The 21,378-nt window shown below is 40.3% G+C and overlaps 1 protein-coding gene across 3 annotated transcripts; it reads left to right on the top strand.

Moving 5' to 3' along the window:
- The first annotated feature begins 55 nt into the window (after positions 1 to 55).
- Positions 56 to 20,995, top strand: igf1 (insulin-like growth factor 1). 3 transcript variants are annotated; one of them, XM_077500294.1, is made up of 7 exons: positions 56 to 77; positions 273 to 350; positions 435 to 592; positions 4,091 to 4,250; positions 18,053 to 18,315; positions 18,386 to 18,421; positions 20,123 to 20,995. In XM_077500294.1, the coding sequence occupies exons 4-7, from the start codon at positions 4,097 to 4,099 to the stop codon at positions 20,180 to 20,182; spliced, it is 513 nt and encodes a 170-aa protein (XP_077356420.1). In that variant the 5' UTR covers positions 56 to 77; positions 273 to 350; positions 435 to 592; positions 4,091 to 4,096; the 3' UTR covers positions 20,183 to 20,995. The 3 variants fall into 3 exon arrangements, with proteins under 3 accessions (XP_077356420.1, XP_077356419.1, XP_077356418.1); XM_077500293.1 differs by having other exon boundaries at positions 435 to 597; XM_077500292.1 differs by lacking the exons at positions 56 to 77; positions 273 to 350; positions 435 to 592 and adding an exon at positions 3,073 to 3,497.
- The last annotated feature ends 383 nt before the right edge of the window (positions 20,996 to 21,378 follow it).

Raw genomic sequence — 21,378 nt, 5'->3', positions numbered from 1 at the left:
TATACTTTCCAAGGTAAGAAATATAGCCCACAAAAAAAGTTATCTCAAATTCAGAAATGCAGTTACATTTTTACTTGGTAAGAAAGCTTTAAAAACGGAATACTAATGACACTTTCAGAATTCCATGAAAGCAGTTAAATTCAATTCTACTTGTTAAGAAACCATCCAAAAGTTTATTTAAACTTGATAAATCCATCTTTTAAAAAAAAATTACATTGTTGACGAGCTCCATGTTTTGTTCTTTACATGTCATGACCTGTTTTGACCAGTAGATGTCAGCAAAGTAGCGGAAATCAACACCAGGCGACTGACCGTCGGATGGCGTCGCCCCCTACTGAAGTCTTGCTGCGGTACAAGATTCACCATCCTGATAATGAGGCTCATCTTGCTTGTCCATTTGCCCTCATATTCGATCTTTTCTTGCTGACTTGCAGCTCTGCTTGGCCGCGATGACAATTTTTTAATCGTCGGTTTCCGATGTGTCGTCTGCGGAAGAGAGAATGACTCCGCGGAGCCTCTCACTGTCCAAGCCCGAGCTCAACTGATTTATGCCGGCCTGTAATTGTTTCAGTGTGCGGCTTCCCTACAAACTGTAAGGTATCACAACACGCACACGCGGGCCGCATGCATGTGTGTGTGCGTGTAGCTATAAATATTATATTCTTTCTCACATTGGCTTTTGGGGCTCCAAAAATGATCGCACGCCAGACTCCTAACAGCTCATACTTTCATATTAATGAAGGAAATGACTGCATGGCATTTGAGAGAGGTCGCTGCTAATCTACACGCACTTGCACTGCTTGGCCTTTTCATCTCCTATACATACCAGGTGTGCTTTTATACAGTAGATCCCTGTATAAAAGCACACACGGATAATATTTGCTCTCAACAAAACTTGCAAAGACTGAAAACGTGAGCGTAACACACGATTGTACCTAATGTATTGTCCTTCCTTGTTCTTTTGTTGGCGGTTGGCAAAGTAGCTTAGTGGCTCATTAGCGCCATCAACTCATTGCACTGCAAGGAAACCAATGTGCATCGATATTGGCCAGATGTTTGCTGGCGCCATCTAGCGGTGGGCGTGTGAAGCACAAAGTCTTGTGTGATTCACGGCCCCGTCATCCACTGGTTTCATTTTGTCATCTAAATCAAGTTGCCACAGGAATATTCGACAAGCTAGCCTTTATTTATATGCAGTTTTGCAATAACAGCAGCTAGCCAAAGAGCAACATTTACGAGATTTTCGGTGAAAAAAGAAAAAGTTATTTTCCCCCCCTTCCAAGTGTCGGAATCTGACATGACGCAGTCTGTCAAACGTCTTGACAAGTGCACTGAAAAATTGGTTTTGATTGTCAGCAGGCACGCTGGAAACCGCATCGACCCTTGCACGTTACCGCGGAAACAATAAAACATGCACCCCTCCGCTTGGTTCATTTCTTCCATATGAACAGCCGACAAGCGGAAAGTTTACAACTGAAATCCTCAGCTGCAATGGAGAACAGCTTCTTTTTTTTTTTTTTTTTTTAAATAGTTTTTTTTTTTTTTTCTACATGCATACATTTCAAAATGTAACATTTTTGTATTTGAATTTCTTCCCTTTTTGGAGTCGAGATTTTACTGTCTCAAACGTCACATTTAATCTGGACAACGGAGGATTAATGGCTTTCCTAATCAAGCATCCTCATGTGACCCTGCTTGTGCTCACGGACACGTAGCAAGTCATGATAACTGGCACTTTACGTCATAGAATGAAAAAAAGAGAGCGAGAGCATTGATATGTGGACACCGCAAGGTTGCCAAATGAAAAATACTGAGCTCCCAAGAAAGAAAGAAAGAAAAGAAATCAGTAAATAAAAACATCGTTTGCTGTTTTAGAGCATTTCAACTGTAGACTTTTACAAAAAAAAAGGTTTCTATCCTTTTTTTTTTTTGTTATTTAATAATCCGCAGTAGAGCCCATTTCGTCCCTAAAAGTGGAGAGAATTGTTTTTTTTGTGAAAAGGCAAAATTTCGACCCTGTTTTTTTTGTCTAACAAAACAAGACTTTAAAGGCGTTTTGATGGAAAATAATGCGTAATAAAATAAATAACTAATCTGAATAATGACTTCTGCGATTGGCTGGCAACCAGTCCAGGGTGTCCTCCGCCTATACTGCCCAGAGCCAGCTCAGATAGGCGCCAGCAACCCTTGTGAGGAATAGGCGGTCAAGAAAATGGATGGATGGATGGATGAATAATGACTTTTCTTTCCCTCATCATCAGCATGACAACTAAAATTGACTCAAAAGCTGTGCTGATGTCAAAGTGATGCAACGGCGCCATCAACTGGCGTTTGTTTGTCATTGTTGTGTAGAAGCTTGAATTTCACAGACCAACCAGGGCCAGACAATGGTTGGCTTTCCAAATATGTTATTTATGAGAACCGCCACTTTGCACAAAGTAAATGATGACATCAATTAGAAATAATCCACAGTCCAAAAGTCCGGAGGCTTCAACAGGCCAGCTCGCCATTTGCCGCCAACCGGGTCATCCTGTGATCCCAAAGCAGCTTTCGTCGTCATCGCCATCATCATCATCATCATCACCATCATCATCTTCGCCACCCTGCTCCTGCGCATGCGCTTTGACCCACTTCTCCCCACCCCTAGCGTGTCTTTTGGCTTCCCTCGTGGCGAGGGACGCACGCTCGACTGTCCCGCTTTGTGATTGGCTCGCCCGGTGCCAGCGTGCCCTTCCTTTTAAACCCTGCGTGTTCTGTCATTGCTCAGTAGCGCCCCCTGCAACCAAAACCACCACCTTGCGCTGCAACATGTGTCAACCTGCAAGGTGAAACTGACCTGAGATCAGCCATCATGACAAAACCGCATATTTGGAATCGTGATCAATCACGTAGCGAAGCGATCAAATTCGCCCGCACTTCAAAGAAACTCTCAAACGGCGATTCGAGCCCCTTCTGAGAAGCCGGGGTAAAAAAAAAAAAAAAAAAAAAAAAAAAAAAAAAAAAAAGCAGAAAGAGAGAGAGCGAGAGCGCGCGAGAGAGAATGACGTGATTTGAACGCGTGCCCAAAAAATCCTTAATGAATAACTTCGGAGGAGCGCAAGGCTGAACGCCGGCCCAGCTGTTTCCTGCTCCACATGACTTTGCTGTGTGTGTAATGTTAGATAAATGTGAGGGATTTTCTCGCTAAATCCGTCTCCTGTTCGCTAAATCTCACTTCTCTCCAAAAGGAGCGTGCGCAATGGAACAAAAGTGGGAATGTTGAGATGTGACATTGGCACCCGGCGCGCGCATCTCGTCCGCTTTTTCTGCCCCGTTCGTTCTTCTTCCTCCTCTTTTTCTTCTCTTTTCCTCATTTTCCCCAGTTTTTTAATGACTTGAAACAAGTTGACTTCTCGCCGGCTTTTTTTTTTTTTGGTGGGGGGGTTTGGTTGCGGAGACCCGCGGGGATGTCCTGCGCACTTTCCTGCCTCCGGTGGCATTTATGGGACGTCCTCAAGGTAACTTGTACCTGCTCCACTTGCACACTTGCAATATTCAAATGACATGTGCATGCATGCGTGAGTTGATTCCGAATTCGTGTGCTTTTCGTCTTTTTGTCGTTTTCTCCGCACAAATTGATTGCATCGCTTTCAGTGACTTTATTTTCCTCCATGACGTGATGATTGCCCTGCACTGTTTTTTTTTTTTCATGAATGGTGCTTCCGTTTGCACGTAAAAGGATATTCGAGCTGTTTATGGTGTTTTATTGTACATTTTATTTAGTTTTTTTTCTCCTCGGGGAGATGCGCAGCTTCTAGTGCGTAATTACGCACGACAAGATGGGAGTTTCCCCCCCCCCCCTCTGCACATTTAATTCAAGCCGGCTTTTCATGAGGCGTTAAAGTTTATTTCAAGTGCTTCTTAGTGTCCATATGTCAAGTAGCTATGATGCGTTTGGTTCATTTTTACACAGCGTAGAATCCAAATAACGCTTGAAGACAGTTTCCATGCAAGTGAAGAAGATTGTCGGAATGTGTGTGCGCTCGACGGTGATGCTCTCGCCTCTCACTTTCTCTCTCTCTCTCTCTCTCTCTCTCTCGCTCCCTGGCAGAGTGCGATGTGCTGGATGTCCCGTAGCCACACCCTCTCACTACTGCTGTGCGTCCTCAGCCTGACTCCGGCGGCTTCAGGGGCGCGGCCAGAGACGCTGTGCGGGGCGGAGCTGGTCGACACGCTGCAGTTCGTGTGCGGAGAGAGGGGCTTTTATTTCAGTAAGTGCACCCGCACCCGCATGCGCGCGCGCCAGCTCCCTTCTTATTTTTTATTCATGAAGCCGCTCCGCGAGGGCTGACTGAGCTCATCAATAAAAAAGCAGGCGCGTTGACATTCACATCCTTTCCGGAAGATGCTCAGCGATGCTCATTTTCTCACACCTGCAATGGAGAATTTTTGATCCCCTTGGACATGCGATAAACTGCCGTATTTTTTTTTTTTTTATTATTATTTTTAATTAGGCCTGTGACACGTCATGCAACATCTGTAAAATATTTCACCTACCTCGGATCAAAAGTTTCCAACCACTGTTTTTGAAATACGTTTGAACGATTGACTTAATTGCCTTCCATTATAGTTTTCTATCTGTATTCTGCAAAGTAGTTCAGTTGATGTCTGTTAGTAGTTTCCCAGCTTGCAATATTGGAATGAAGCATCACTAAAAATTCGAAAGTGAGTAATTTGAAAAATAGGAAAAAAGTAGGTAAATATAATATAATATGGTGCTAATTGCACAATACTAAATATAATTCAGTCGAAGTTGGTTATTTGCTTATTTCAGTTAACGTGTTCAAAAACGTGTAAAGTATTGACTTTAGAAATTACACTAAACTGGCAAAAATGTCAGCTAATTATTGTATAATCTTAGTTAATTGCTGTAAAAATCTATTACTGCACTTTTTTTCTTTTTTTTTTACACATTATTACTTTATACAAATTATTTAGAATATATTAAGTAAAAATCTATTATAGCACTTTTTTTTACGAATTATTACTTTATACAAATTATTTAGAATACATTAAGTAAAACTCTTATTACAGCACTTTTTTTTTTTTTTTTTTTACAAATTATTACGTGATACAAATTATTTAGAATACATTAAGTAAAAATCTATTACAGCACATTACTGTATTTTTTTCCCTTTTTGAAATGTTTTTACTGTTTATACATTATAGTTACTGTATTAATACAGAAAATTACAGTAATGTGCTGTAACAGATTTTTACAATAATAAGCTGGAAACTTTTTTTTTTCCAGTTATTTACTATAAATTCTACAGACAATTCTTTACAGTGTAATAATTCCCTTGGCATTTATTGATGCACATGATAATTGTGCTTAAAAAGATTATGAGGCATATTGGAATATTATATATAATAAGTCCATGAAAATCAGCCCACAAATGTCAAAATTTCATCAGACCTTAAAGGCGATAGCAGGAAGCTGTGATGAGATTGTGAGTTGAACACACATGGCCATGCATGTAATAATCTAAATGCGTGAAGCCGCAGCGGCTGTGTGCAGCCCTCCAAAAGGATCAAGCAAATCAATCCTGGCTCAACCGTGAGCAACTAATTCATTTTTTTACAAATCTAATTTCAGTGTTGAATGAATTTAGCTTGCACCCATCCGAATTTCACTTTAGAATTCAGCAGAATGCTAAGCAGGCTAACGGAAGCCAGAGAGACGTGCGAACGGCACACATCACTCTGGAACCTTCTGGCAACACAAACCACAAGTAAGGCTTAAAGCAAGCATAGAAAATGATGGTGGGTGTCAAGTGGCAGCTTTGGCCATCAGGGAAAGTCTTTAAGTGGAGTCGGTGGGGGGGTAGAAACTTCATGTTTTCCACCCGAGAAGGGGAAAAGTATCCAAAGAAAAGCAGGAGTTAAATCTCGCCTTGTTCCATTACGGCTGCTTCCTTCCCAACAGTCAAACGTGACATGGTCATCCTTGTTTCTCAACCCCAATGTGTCCAAAAACAAACAAACACAAAAAAAGAGACCTCCATCTCGCTTATAATGGATGGACCTGCGTGCCGCTTTGACATCCATTAGTGAGGCTTTGGTCCCGTCCCAAATCTGTGAGAGATTTTTCCACACAGCGTTTGGCAGCTGCCAATTCCACAAAGACGTTTATGGGAGGGATGCGTCGCAGCATCTCAAGTGCTTTTCGACTTGTATTCTTTTCCCACTAATTGCTCGCTTTATGAGGGATTAGATCAGCCGTTCTTAACCTTGTCGGCGGTACAGAACCCCCCCCCCAAAAAAAAACCCAACACATTTCTGTCATCATACATTCTGTAGCTCAAAGACGGTAATATCTACGGACATGCTTGTAGTACCAAAATGTTCGCAATCATCATATTTATTTTTGAATTCAATACATTTAATTAACACCAAATGTACATTTTCATACTTATGGCTCATAAACCCTTTTTTTTTTTATCTTGAAAGTACAGTAACTGTACAGTAAAGTGTTTCTCAACAACTGATACAAATGTGGATGCAAACATCACAAGAATGCAAATCACACTATGAACATGACACTATGATATTTATTCCAATATTGTGAGGGTGTTGGCGAGATAAAAAACAAAAAAAAAAAGCTCAAGATACTATATAAAAAGAAATACATAATAAAAGCATTGATGCAGAAATAGGTCTTGCTAGGCCTGCTCGATTATGGAAAAAATAATAATCACGATTATTTTGGCAATAATTGAAATCACGATTATTCAAACGATTATTTATTTTTGGTACAAAACAAGATGTTTAAGCATTTAAAAAATATTAAGACCAACTAAAAAAAAAAAAAATACTATAAATATGTAAAAATAATAATAATAATAATAAAATAAAAATTAAAAAACAGACCAAACAGAATTTATAATATATATTTATAATAATATATATTTATTTATTTATGTTGAAGTGCAGAATGTGCACTGTGCAGAAGGACAATCATTTATTTTTTGGTACAAAACAAGAAAATGTTTGAACGTAAAAAACAAATCAACATTTTTAAGACAAATAAAATTATTTGAAACACTATAATTATGCAAGTTTCTTTTGAATGAAACATTTATTAAATTATTTTAAAATTTAAAAAAGGTGCAAATGTATAAATAAAAAAAAACTCAAAAATGTGGATTAATAATCGTTTTTTTTTAATGATTATGCTGATTATATAATTGTGGAGTGTAATAATTGAAATTGTAATTGAAATTTTGATTAATTACACAGCCCTAGGCCTGGCCATGCTATTGTCATGTTCTCCTATTGGCAGTGCAACGTATCCTATGTTCTAAGTTCACTTCAGCCAAAAAGTTTTTTTTTTTTTTTTTTTTACGGAGATGTTAGAGTGATTTATAGGAGTCATAACTGCCACAATGACCAAAACATTCCTAATTAAAATGAAACTGCACTAAAAAAAACTATCCACCAGAGGGTGCAAGAGCTGCACAAATGGATTACAACCTCACCTTTTTTTAAACAATATTGTGGAAATTTTGATATCGCGATATCACGATATTGCCATTATTGTTACATCCCTAATATCCACAATGTCCAACTGCATATTCAGCTTTTGTACATATAGATATTGTCCATCCATGACTCATTTACGACAATTGTTTGTGAGCCCTTTTGTGAAATTTTGTCTAGTCTGTAAAAACACATGCAAGTAAGGAGTATGTATTACTTTTGATATGATAATTGTCATATAAATGGCCGTTAGCTCCTTTAGCCAAATGTTTGATAACATGTTTTAATGGCAACTAATTTGACAATGCTAGTTCTAAAATGACAAACACTTTGGAAGATAACAAAAGTGTTTTTTTTGTGTGCTTTTAACGCAAGTATCTCTACTTCGACTTGAATACAAAGTCGAAGAACTTTTGCCACCTCTTCTTGACAAACATGGGTTCTAGTTGTCACGTCAGTGGTAGTTTGTCGGTAGCACCGCGTTCAATCCAAGCCGGCGGCTTCTTTCCGAGGTTTCTGGAAAGTGCACTTGTCTGCACAAGGCGCGCTTGACTCGCCGCCATCTCCGCTTGATTGACTTGTCAGCGGGCTCCTCTCGTGCCGCCGCCGGCTCACTTCGTCAAGACCACATGCCTCGACGCCTCAGACCGCTAATGCCTGCTTGCTTTTCGGAGGAAGGCGGCGGGCCCAAAGGCGAGTCCAACAGACTTCTTCATCACACTTTTGATAGCTTAGGTCCTGGAACCTCTCACGCAATTGGTTCCAATCTCCTTCCTTCCTGGTCCTTGACAAGCTTTCATCTTTTTTGGTACCATAGCAAACCTCAACGGCAGAGCGCTTCGAGTCTGCAACCGAAACATTGTAAGCAGGAGCCGTGACGTGGTGTAAAAGCAGCAGTCGGCTGACTGGCGTCAGAGTGCACCTTGCTCCTCTCTTGGCGCCATCCATCCTTCCCGCCGCGCGGCTGCCAGCCACTTTGGATCTGGCCGCAGAGACTCCGCTGCTGGAGCGGCACCAAGCTTGTGAACGGCAGCGAGCCCTGCCCGTCCAAAACTCTGCTGGCAGCGCTCGAGCGGCGGTGACAGTGCCAGCTTTCTGCCAGTAGCTTTCTCTTTTCACTTCTTTGGATTACTGGTGGTGCGCTACTCGTCTTGTCGAACGCACCATGTTCTTGTCCGTCAGAGCTGCTGAGAACATTCGCATGTTTTTCTTCCTCCTGTTTCAAGAATCAACCGTGTGACGGCTGCGAAGTTGAAAAAGTCAAATGTCAAGCTAGCGCTATGTTACGTTGACAGAAGATGTCGAATGCAAGTGATTGACAAGGTGATTCAAAAAACAATTTAGCTAACGAAATAAAATTAAAATGAAAATGTTTTTTAAAATACGAAACCTAACTGAAACCATATTAAAACTATATTATACGAAAACTGACTAGAATTATAGCAAAAATGTCCTTGGTTTTAGTCTTCGGTAATTAATTTAATAAAGGAGCCTTTGGCGATGATTTTAAATGTGATTTTAAGTAGATTTATTTTTTATATTAACCGGAATAAAGACGTTTGAAGGTGTGTCACACAGAAGTGACGTCATCTAGCAGCAGCCAATAGAAAAGCACCTTCAGACGATGTCGCTCCCATGGTGTTTTTTTTTTTAATATCTAAAAAAATAAATAAATACCTAAAACTAATACTGAAACTAGCTCAAAACTAAACTAAAACTAAGTATTTATTAAATAACAAAAACTAATAAAAACAGAACCACCCTGAAAACTAATTAAAACTAACTACATTTAAAAAACAAAACTCAAAACGAAATCAAAACTAACTAAAATGAAAAATTCCAAAACTATAATAACCCTGGTGATCAGTCCCGAGTAATTAGTACATCCACCAGGAATGGCCCCAACCCATACATCCATCCATCCATCCATTTTCTTGACCGCTTATTCCTCACAAGGGTCGCGGGGGCTGCTGGCGCCTATCTCAGCTGGCTCTGGGTAGTAGGCAGGGGACACCCTGGACTGGTTGCCAGCCAATCGCAGGGCACACAGAGACGAACAACCATCCACACTCACACGCACACCTAGGGACAATTCGGAGCGCCCAATTAACCTGCCATGCATGTCTTTGGAATGTGGGAGGAGACCGGAGTACCCGGAGAAGACCCACGCGGGCACGGGGAGTGGCCCCAACCCACTGATCTGAATATTATGACCGTGCAAGCCGTTGAAGTCACAGGGTGGCCATCTTGCTCCTCCCACCTCGCGAGCAGACTGTAAATTCAACATACAGGGAGTCCTCAAGTTAAGGCGCACTTGAGCTAAGGCGTTTCGACTTTAGAACTGTTACGCCCGGTCCGCCATTTTGACCCCGTCCGCCATTTTGGCTCCTTGTCCGCAGTGTTTTCCCCTCGTCCGCTATTTAGCCCTTAGCTAGTGCTACCGCTTGTGCACTTGTGGGAGTATCTTTGGCTTTTTCGCCCTCCTTTTTCCACATCATGGCCCCAAAGAAGAAAGCTACGTTTTCTATCAATGTTGGTGCAGCCAAAAGAAAATCAATTACCATGGAAACGAAAAGCTAGACCTGATAAAAGATCACAGAGAGGAGACACCGACGAATATCGGCAAAGACTTGAGCTTCATTCAGATAGTCGTACAGCATCTTTTTTATTATTATTATTATTATTTTAATGTATTTTAGATTTTTTTTTTATGCAAATGATTTTAATGGGGAAATTCGACTTAAGTCAAAATTTGAGTTAAATCACTAGCGTCGGAACGTAACTCGAGGACTCCCTGTATACAGTTTGTAGGCAGTTAATGTAGGGCCAGTTTTGTGACGGGGTGGTCACTATTTTTTTTAACAAGTAAAAAAACAACAACAACAAAATTAACAACTCTTTCTTTTATCGCTCAGTTCCTTAAATCCCAATATTAGATTTGGCAGAGTCATCTTTTGTTGAATTATAATTCTGTCCTCCTGTAAACATCATTACGAATATAATTTATAAGCTACATGTATTTGAGGGAAGTTGTAAAATGTCTGAAGTCATCTTGTTTACTGTATGTTCAACAAATGTAAAAAAAACAAAAAAAAACAAAAACATAAATCATGCTGTTTCTACTAAGTTCTGTCTCAAATATTCTCCAATTTCGATACTATAACTGTATAGGATCATATGGCGATAAACGTTTCTTGGGAGGAGCAATATGGCGCCCTCGCGACCTCAAAAGTCTTGGCGTATCGGCTCTCCAGTCATATATTCAGAACAGTGCCCCAACGCTGCGAGGAATCAGCGCTATAGAAACTAGACGGACGGATGGCAAGCCCAAGAGCGGTCGTTGCGTCAGCACGTCGTCGGCGAGTTGAAGTGCGAACTTGATGAAACGTTGGCTAGCGATAGCGAGAGTTTTACTACGACTGCTTCTCCCCGAAGGCGAGCACAAAGTGTTGGATTCATGTGGAAGCCTTGAACGGCGGCCAAGCCGTTGAGTGATCTCGCAGGATACGCTCCTTAAACAAGAACAGACCGTTTTGCGGTGCGGGACTTGTTTGTCTTTCCTGCGTTGCCTTACGTCGGAGCGCGGCACGGCCGCCATGTATCACCGCCACGTTGAAAAATCGGCGCGCTTCACCGACGCTCAGAAAATGAGCTCCTCCTGCCGGTTCCCGCTCGTCTTGCTTGGCGGCCACACGCACCAGCGGCCGCCTCGACGGATCTGGAGAATCCATTTGGGCGGCGTCCAGTTCAGGACACGCCGCCGCCACTGAAGTCTGCTTGTGTTGGCCCGCTGACATTGCACGACCTCGCGGATAGCGTCAATCCACCTTACGCATGTCACTTACGCTTCAAGACGACACACTTTATGCCCTGACAGGATTGCTAAATACTTATCTGGGTGGAAACAAACTGCGGTAGCGCAAGAATCCACATCAGTCGTCACTTTTTCCAATTATTGCTCTAACCTAGAAATCCCAAGTCGGTCTTTGCAGAGCTTCTGCCGCTGGACCGGGATGCCGGTTCTGTGAATCTGAGCTCTGTTATGGGAGCTTTTTCTGGCTCGAACCGTCTCCTGTACTGCTGGGCCTCCTTTGGACTTTCAGCTGAAACATTTGCTCTCAAGTGAGCGTGAGAATGGTTATCGCTCCTTCTTGATTTGTTCCGATTGAAGCATCCCGAAAAAGAGAAAAGCAAAATGATGAGCAGATGGAGAAAATCCCTTTCAATTTAGCCGCTAGCTAATTGTTTCTGGCATCAAAATCAGACTTTTTTTTTTTTTTTTTTTTTTTTTTTTTTTTTGCGTAGAGCTGGTCTGCACAGGTAGAAGCGACGCAAGAAATTGTTTCCGATTTAACTCGGGTTAGCTACCGATGGAGAATGTGTAAACAGCACGTCACATGCATGCACGCAAACGACAAAGCCTTGGCCCTCAGCAGCAGGGGATTATGGGGGATTACGGGATGATCAGCCTCGCCATCCCTCCTCACGGCAAACCTGAATGCACGACGAAGTCCAAAGGAAGACCTCCCGTGTCCTCAGCATCTCAAAGACCTGAGCTAAGCCCCTCATGAAAAACACCAATGGGGGGGCCCCACCCAGGACCAAAACATCGGCGAGACCTCATTAGTTTGATGCCGTCACACATGTGGAGCTTTCAGGATTTCAAAAATGGAATCCTGTTTGCTCCAGCAGGATATTCTGTTTAACCCTCAGGTCTTGTTTGATATGATGACCTTTTCAGCAATGGCCACACCACACACTTACGGTCTACCATTAGAAAAATATTTTTTATTTTTATTTTTTGCTGCGGCCAACATCAGTTGTCCTTAGTATAAATATTAGGGATATTAGAAGATTTTTAATTGTAATTAATTGCATGAATAGTTAACTCACAATTAATCGCAAATAATTTTCATCTGTTCTAAATGTACAATAGAATATATGTTTAACTCAACATAAAAGTCAAAAAATGTTAAACTAATAGAAATATACCTTTATCTTTTAGTCATTAATACAGTAATTTCATAATAATTAATAAACTTGAGTTAAAGTTAAAAACGAGTTGAGATTGATTTGTGTGGAGGTCATATTTCTGCCACTAGATGGCATAATTGCATTTGTAAGACGTTGGCGAGAACTCGGCGCATTTTTATTTTCATATAATGAGCTAATCTTTAACATGGAGTAACTTGTGAAATTCTGCACATTTTTCAAATGGCAAAATACGACATATATATATATATATATATATATATATATATATATATATATATATATATATATATATATATATATATATATATATATGCATTATTATATGGACATGTCTGCTGCGTTGCGACTGGAATTCCCCTAGTAGAGGCTTTCCAAGTTAGGGGCAGTCATAAAAAAAATAGTGGTGTCAAAGAAACTTTAAATTAATTCAAAATTAACTCATTCACTCCCAGCCATTTTCACTGAAGCAACACCCTTCATTGTTTTACTGGATTTTGACTGATTTTACAAGGCCGCAGAATATTGTGTTCTATTGCTATAAAAACGTACCAAACTACTACCAAAACAAAGATTAGAGTCTTTTCTTTCATCAGGGAAAAAAGTATATTTCTATCTGTTTCCGTTTTGCAGCAATTAGCATTAGAATATAGCTAAGTTTCATCATTATTTGCAAATCTGTTTAGAATGGTGGGGAAGCAGGTTGTTTTCATCATAGCCCTGGTTGTTCTCTTATACTCTGTGCCACCTACTGGCCGTTTGTGGAATAACTACCATTGCTTCAACCCTTCTTTGCATTTGAGAGGCTGCATCAAAGCCTTCTGTATGCTTTTGCATTAAAAAAAAAAAACAACAACATATAAATATGTCTTTGGGACACCCAAAACATTTAAAGAACGTATTTATATGTTTTTGGGAGCAAATGAACCAATTTTGAAACCCCTAATAAATAACAATTCATTTATGATGTCAACAGTACACTTTTGCTATATTTCAAGAGCTGAAGTCGGAAATGACAACATCAGACAAAAATCCGCTCCATTGCTATGTTTGATGACATTTGCATTAACGCAGCTCAAATGCTTGGTTTAAGCAACAACTGGCCAGTTAATGGGATCAGTGTGCTTGTTTTGGAAGCGCCATCCTTGGAGGGAGCTGACGGCGTCTTTAAGTTTTTACGCCGAAGACGAGGAGTCCAAAAGGATGACTGGATCTGACGCACGCAACGCATTCGGCGGAGCGCGCCGCGGTTCCAAAACTAGCAGATCCTCCCGCTCCCGCTCGGCCGTAAAGCGTCGTCAGTGTGGTTTTGAGGAACGGCGTGACCAGACCGTAAAAGTCAAGTAGCTCGGTGTGCCCTTCTGGAATGATGGCGGCAGGAGAATCCAAGCCGTTAATGCTGCTCGGAGGAGTGAAGATGACGCAGGCTGGCCCAGAAGGAAGCCTCGGCTGCTACCGTTTGGTTCCAGGTGGGCCAGGCCTTGCTGACAGACGGACCCTGAGAGTAAATCACGGGTCGGAAAAAGTCGGATCTTGAAGGGGAAAAAGTGTCAATCCGCATCTCGAGACGTCGACGCTGCGGTGGAAAAAATAACAGCGCGTCGTCAGGCGGCCTTCTGCCTCCACTGATAGCCCAAAAGCTGCTTTGTTCGCAGCATCCAGAGATCGGGAAAAAATTATTATTTTTTATTTTTTTGTTTGCGCGGGATTACAGGCATTATCCGTGGAAGCCAATGGGTTTAAAAGCGTATAAACCTCTAAGACCTGATGATTATCATGTGCATGTTTTTTTTTCGACCTGCCCGCGCTGATTATCTGACATCTCACAACCGATGCCAGCTGATTCCCCACCTCCCCCGCCCGTCCAGCTGCTCGGCCAGCGGGGTTGCCAGCTATTTTGGGGGATAACGGCGGATGTTAATTTGCAAGGCTTTTTTTTTTTTTTTTTTTTTTTTTTTTGTAATGAGGCCTGAATGGTTCTTTGGCATGGGACTCGTTATATAATCTCTCTTTGGGAGTTTATGCACATCAGGTGGCCACTTCTCAAACTGGGCCCCAACTTGGGGGTCCAAAAAGTCATTTGCTAATGTCATTTATGAATTCTTCTGCTTCTCTCCTTCGGCAACGTCACTCATACTCACATGAACAGTTTAATACAAATCAAAGAGGGAGACAGAGAGGAGCAAGGTCTACTTTCTTGTCCTCACACTAAAAAGATGATATGATGTTTAATTAAAGGGATATTTTAGTTATTTAGCCATTTTTTAGCCATTAACTTTTTATTGCTACAATGGGCTAAATAAGTGAAGTATCCCTTTAATTAATTCACAGAATGAATTTTATAATTGCAAAGGCATCTATTTTTCTCAACAATACCCACATATTGGTTTGCCACTAATATAAACACACTACAATTACTCCTTGTCATTGTTACGTGTCATATAAATCTGACATCCCTGCATGAATCAGTCATTTTAGAACAAAAGGCTAATTACTCAATAAAAAAAAAATCGAGCATGTATTTCTATTTCTTGAGAGAATAAAGGTGATTATTCCAGAATAAAAGTCATAATATTACAAGAATGTAAAGGAGAACGCATTTCATATAGTATGACGTTCTTCCTCCGGCGCCCATGTCACTCACCAGACCATGGCATGTATTTTAAAGCCATATAACACTCAAAAATCACAGATACTGCAGTAGAACGTGATATTGTTGACCCCAAGTAGACCATGATAATACTAATATAATATAATTGTGTTGAATAACGCAAAATTATTTTTTCTTCGATTAATCGATGGAGTAATCAGTAGCGTACTATTTTTTTCGACAGCTTTAGCCGCCAATAGTAAATACGACTTTGTTCATGCAATATTATGACTTTTTATCTCAACAAATCTTTGTTTTTCTAAATATTACACATTGTTCTTGAAAGATATAACTTTATTTCATAACATTTTTACTTTAAAAAGTATGAATTTATTATTGTAATAATTTGGCTTTTTTTCCTTGGGGGAAAAAAAAAGCTTTTTATTATTATTATTATTATTTTGTTATTTATTTCTCTGGTATTTTGGGGGTACAATAGTCACTATTATGAGGGCAAAATTTCTCTGGACCCAAAAAGTTTGCAAAGCCAAATTGCTCTCAAGCTATTGCGTCACCGGGATGGACGGGGGAGTCCGTTTGACGGAATCCCTGTGAGTGAATCTGCTGCTTGCCTAAATAATGCAGCCGCACGTCATATTTTTAGCTCCGAAAAGCCCCAGCGAACGGTGGCTCATTCACACCTCCATTAGAACCCTCGCTTGTGTTTCTTTGAATGAAAATGCCTCCAGAACAACAGTGTGCTGGGTCGGCCTGCGGAACCTAATGGATCTTGTCAGCACCAGTGAACCGGCCGGAGAGCCAAGAGCTATTAACTGTGAGAGGGAAAGGCATTTCCTCCTTGTAAATGCCATATTAAATTATGATTATTTCGTTTGGTAACGAGGAAAAGCCCATCAGGGCCTGCATTGCTGAATGCCAGTGGGGGGATTGTGACTGTAGCTGGGGCGTTCCAAAGACATCACACCAACGTTAGTCAGAATATCAGTGACAGACCAATGTCGGGCCGTACCAATGCCTTGAAAATAATGATGCCTGGTATCCGTAATCGCCCATTCCTACTCTGTGTCATACAATATCCGTTTTAATAACTTCTATTGCTAGTTAGCATTAGCTACGTGTTCCTGCAGCTTTGCTAATGTTGTTAATCCGACAAACAAAACAAACAAATTAGCTAATGATAACAAGTGGGGGGGATCCACATTATATATATTTTAGTGACTGCACTGCACTTTTTTTTTTGGTGGGCAGGGTTGTTCTTATGGCTTCCATAAAGGTTTGGCAGTGTGCAACATGAGCCACTGTAAATCTTACACTGGAGGAAATCAGCGTTGTTGCCATTGTTCCAGTCAGTGCTCTTCCCGCGTGGCACGAGAACACTTTACACTTTGTGAAGGAAGTAGAAAGTGTGGAATTATTAAATACGATGCAAATTTATTACATTCGAGACGCACCAAGCCTTAAATATGCAGTAAACGTATATTACGCTGACACAGGCTATTAAGTATGATGTAAATATGGTACATAAGGGCGCACAGATGATTAAATATTATGCTTTTTTTATGTTAAATAAGGTTTATTTGAGGTGCAAAAAAAACATGAAATATAACGAATGATGTAAATATGGTATATAACTACCACCTCATCAGTGAAGCATGATGGTGGTCGTGACATGGCTGCCAATGGAAATGGTTCCCTTGGATGAATTTTGAAGTATTTTGGATACAATTAGCTGCTCATATATTCAGCCAAGTGCTTCAGAACTCATTGGGTGGTGCTTCACAGCGCAGATGGACAATGACCTGATGTAAAGTCAACAGAATTTTTTTTAAAGCAAAGAAGTGGAATGTTATACGATGGTCAAGTCAATCACTTAGCCTGAATCAGATTAAGCAAGAATTAGCAGACTGGTACACTGGAGAGATGTATGCTAGTTGTGTTAATTTTATCCGCCATATTTAAATTTGGTCTCAGTTTTAGTTCACGTTTAATCATGCTTGTTAGTTTTTATCGTAGTTAGGCAGCCTCATCCCGTTTTTATGTAATGTAGTCCATTTTTAGATGACTATAAATGGATCATTTTAGTATTTATTTTAGTCCAAGAAAACTTTTTATTCGTCTAGATATAGTCAACAAAAACTGTCAACATTTTAGCCTAGTTTGTCAGGACAATCATTTCACCCCTGTAAATATGTATATATATATATATATATATATATATATATATATATATATATATATATATATATATATATATATATATATATATATATATATATATTTCACATCAAATTTTCTCTCATCTTTTTGATGAAAAACAACTTGACCCACAATTACAGTGCATCAATAAGTGGCTACTATGGCTCCATGCTATGAGCTAGTAAGTTAGCTAGCATTAGTTAGCAGTCAGATTAGCATTATTGTTGGAACGTTTTAGCCATTGGATTAACGTTACATTCTAACTATAATTTACTTTTATTATTTTTAACCATAAGCTGTGAATCCACCTCTTTTCTGGCCCGTGTTTGTGCATGTTGCACTTGCTAGCTGTATGGCTACATAGATAGCTACATGACAGTGTCGCAGTGACAGATTAGCAGACGAGATTTTACAAAATCATATCATTTTTGTCTCATCTTTGTTCATCAACCAAAATGTCCATAGATTTTAGTCGAGTTTTTATTAAGTGAAGTGCATTTTCAGCTCATCTTCATTAGTCGACGAAAATACATACTGATTCAGCCCCAGTTATTGTTTAATGAGGGTTTTAGCCTAGTCTAGTTTTAGTCCAGTGAAAAATTGTGTGTTGACGAAATTCCTTTTGTTTAGTTTTCATTGACAAAATGAACACTATATGCTAGCCACCTTTTGACTCATTCAGACTCCTTTCAGACCCAAATAAACCATGTGGAACGTCTGTTTGCGTGGCGGCAGGTAAGCCGACGGGCTACGGCCCCAACGCCCGGCGGTCGCGGGGCATCGTGGACGAGTGCTGCTTCCAGAGCTGCGAGCTACGGCGGCTGGAGATGTACTGCGCGCCCGCCAAGACCAGCAAGGCCGCACGCTCAGTGCGTGCCCAGCGGCACACGGACGCGCCCCGGGCCGCCAAGGTCGGCGGGGGCAGCGCGGGCCACAAGGCCGACAAGGGCTCGGACCGACGGGCGGCCGCGCAGACGGACAAGACCAAAAACAAGAAGGTGAGTGGAGAAAGCGGATTGGCTAGCAGACGTAAGACGCGTGTTAAGCATCTCCCCTTTCCTCCTCTAGAGACCTTTACCTGGACACAGTCACTCAGCCTTTAAGGTACGAACTCTTTTTGTCTTCTGACGGTCACACGTTTGTTCAGAAAAGGCTAAATGTGCTGCATGTGTGCGCCCTTTTCTCCTGATTTCGAAAAAAAAGAAAAGAAAAAGAAAGCGTTAGCGAGCGAAGGAACTAAGTGGTTTTCGTGGTAGACCGAGTGGCACTCCTGTGCAACTCTGCCACTGTGCATTACGCGCTTGCGTTCCGCCTGATGCATGCCAGCTTATCGCACTCGTCTTGAGCGTTCGGAGGGCAGCCGCTGACACGACATCTTACGGCCGGGACAGCAGTGCGCCTTTTTGGAGCCAGGTTAGATGGAAAAGATGCAAAGGAAAAAAGCCTCAAAGCACGCTAGCATCGCTCTTCGACTGTTCAATCAGATGTAAATAAACCCCTTGTATGTTAATTGATGTTACGGCACATCAGGGAGCTTTTAGTGCAGGGCTAGTCAGACAAAAACAGTCCTGATCGCCCCCTGGAGGTGGTTTAGAACATTAACCTCACCGCACATATTTGAATCGACTGAGCTCAGCTGAGGTTATTCCGTTTTGCAACATGAAATTTGGTCCACGTGTACTATTAGGAGACCCACAAAAAAGATGTACGTACAGGAAGTCTGACATTTTGCCCCTTTTTACTGAAGCAGCCCTTTTATAGGATATTCCAGAGATTCAGTCCTCGAAACTTAGGGATGGACCAGTTATCGGCCGGGCCGATCATCGGCATTTTGACAAATATCGGCATCGGCATCGACCTTTTTACGAATCTGAAGGCCGATAAAGTTTGTATCTCACTGAGTGGCGAATGTAGCGAATTTGGGGTTTTCATCAGGATTTGTAAGATGTTCACAGACACTTTTTAATTCTCGCAAAGACATTTTGAACATATTCAGACAATTTTTCACTGTCTGCGAAGATCTTTTGAAAGCCATTACAAACCCGGACTAAAACGCCAAATGAGCTACATTCGAATGGATGTGTCGCTCAGTGAGATACAGGGACCGTTTCATTTATCCATCCATCCATCCATTTTCTTATCCGCTTGCTCCTCACAAGGGTCGCGGGGGTGTTGGAGCCTATCCCAGCTGGCTTCGGGTAGCAGGCGGGGTACACCCTGAACTGGTTGTGTTTCATTTATAGATTTATTTCAAGTTCCACTTTATAAGAAAATACTGACACTTGTGAACTCCCTACACTTTTTATTAAAATAAAAAATCAAAAAAAGAAATTATGTTGAAAGTTTAGAAAACTTAATTTACGTCAAAAGACTAAGAACTATTTACTTGCTTAGTTTTTAATTTAGCTTAACACATGCTGATGACCCTGGAAGCTTCCTGCAATTTTTGTTATAATTTTTAAACAAAGCTGTCAATTCTTTATATGTTTAAAATTAAAAGAGAAATGTATTTTTTTACACTAATATTTTCTCTTTTACAGCAAATGAATATAGGCTTGAAATATTGGTTATCTGTCTCCTTGACTACTAATAATTGTATCGGCCTTGAAAAAAAAACATCACTCTATCACTACTTGAAACTAGTGTCACTTAATAACGTGACATTTGATCAATATGCCTATCATGAGTAGACCTATGGCAGAAAATAATGAAGTCTTCCATATTGGTTTGAAGCAGCCATTTTGGACGTTCCCAGGTGTTCCCTTCAACAGACCAACAATTTTTTTACTTCTCTCTCCCCTGCAGGAAGCGCATCCCAAAAACTCAAGTCGAGGTAACACCCCGGGCCGAAACTACCGAATGTAGGCACGGGGAGAAGGCTGTGGCCTTACCTGACGCCCCACCACCCCCCACGCCCCCGCTGCTACCCCACCAAACGGTTGGCCGTAAACCACAACGGTAACATGACAAAAGGATGGAGATGCGAGACTACCACGGATGTTGTCATTCTTATCAACACTGCACCGTTCCACACCGGGATCAATTCTTTGTAAACGAGACATAACAGACTTTTAGTTTAGCTGCTACCAGACAAATGAATAAGCGGACAACAACCATTTCAAATCTTCCCACCATTTATCCATCATGCATTGCAGAGGGTTTTTTTTTGTTGTTGTTTTTTTGTTTTGTAACAAACCCTTAAGACCAAGGTGGCTCATGGTCAGATATTTAACGCAGATAGCTTTTTTTTTTTTTTTTTTTTTTTTTTTCTGGTCCAGCCTGTGATCAAAACAGCCCAGTATAGCAGGGGTTCTCAAACTTTTTGGGTCCAGGGAGAAACATGTGTAACCTTAGCTGCCATTGGAATTAAAATGTTGACTTGTTTTGAGGACAAAAAGGCCTAATGTTACTTATAAAAATAAAAAAAAATAATAATAGTTTTCAGAAAAATAAAAAGTTGCAATGTTAGGAAAATAAAGTCAGATTTAAAAAAAAAAAAATTCAAGAAAAAAAATGCTTGTACAATATACAATTAAAATTCTGTGCATTTAAAAACCGGATTAAAATAAATAAGTAAAAGAAAAATTAAGAATATAAAAAACTTTTTGAATAAAAAGTCGTAATCTTACGAGAATAAAGTTGTTTTTTTCCCAAAAATTGTGTATTCATTTCATGATATTTAAGTTTAACAAGACTCTTTTTTTTTTTTTTTTTTTTTTTTTCCACAAACACATTTTAAAAACGATACTTTATTCTTGCAATTTTTAACACTTTATTCTGGTAAAGACTGACTTATTTTCTTGAAAATATGACTGTATTTTTGAAAAAATATACATGCATTTTCTTCTTGTATATTTTAAATAATACACTCTAAGAACAGTTAGGCCAAAAATAACCCAAATTGTTTCAAAAAGGGACCAACCCAACTTTTTTTGGGTTATTCAGTTTAGCCAAAATGTTGTGTCAAATGAATAATCCCCCCCAAAAAATTGAGTTACTTTATGGGTTATTCATTTGATTTGACCCAACTTCTTAGGTTAAATCACTCAACTTTTTCGGTT

The sequence above is a fragment of the Festucalex cinctus genome, chromosome 16 (assembly GCF_051991245.1).
Source record: "Festucalex cinctus isolate MCC-2025b chromosome 16, RoL_Fcin_1.0, whole genome shotgun sequence".
Taxonomy (NCBI): Eukaryota; Metazoa; Chordata; class Actinopteri; order Syngnathiformes; family Syngnathidae; genus Festucalex; species Festucalex cinctus.
Note: the sequence above shows the minus strand (reverse complement) of the source record. Positions and strands in the feature narration are given on the sequence as shown.

Bases quoted from the DNA above. Each gene is read 5' to 3' on its own strand.
- igf1 (XM_077500292.1), top strand. From the start codon at position 3,447: ATGTCCTGCGCACTTTCCTGCCTCCGGTGGCATTTATGGGACGTCCTC. The intron at 4,251-18,052 runs GTAAGTGCACCC...GCGTGGCGGCAG, and splicing joins AGAGAGGGGCTTTTATTTCA to GTAAGCCGACGGGCTACGGC. The intron at 18,316-18,385 runs GTGAGTGGAGAA...TTCCTCCTCTAG, and splicing joins ACAAGACCAAAAACAAGAAG to AGACCTTTACCTGGACACAG.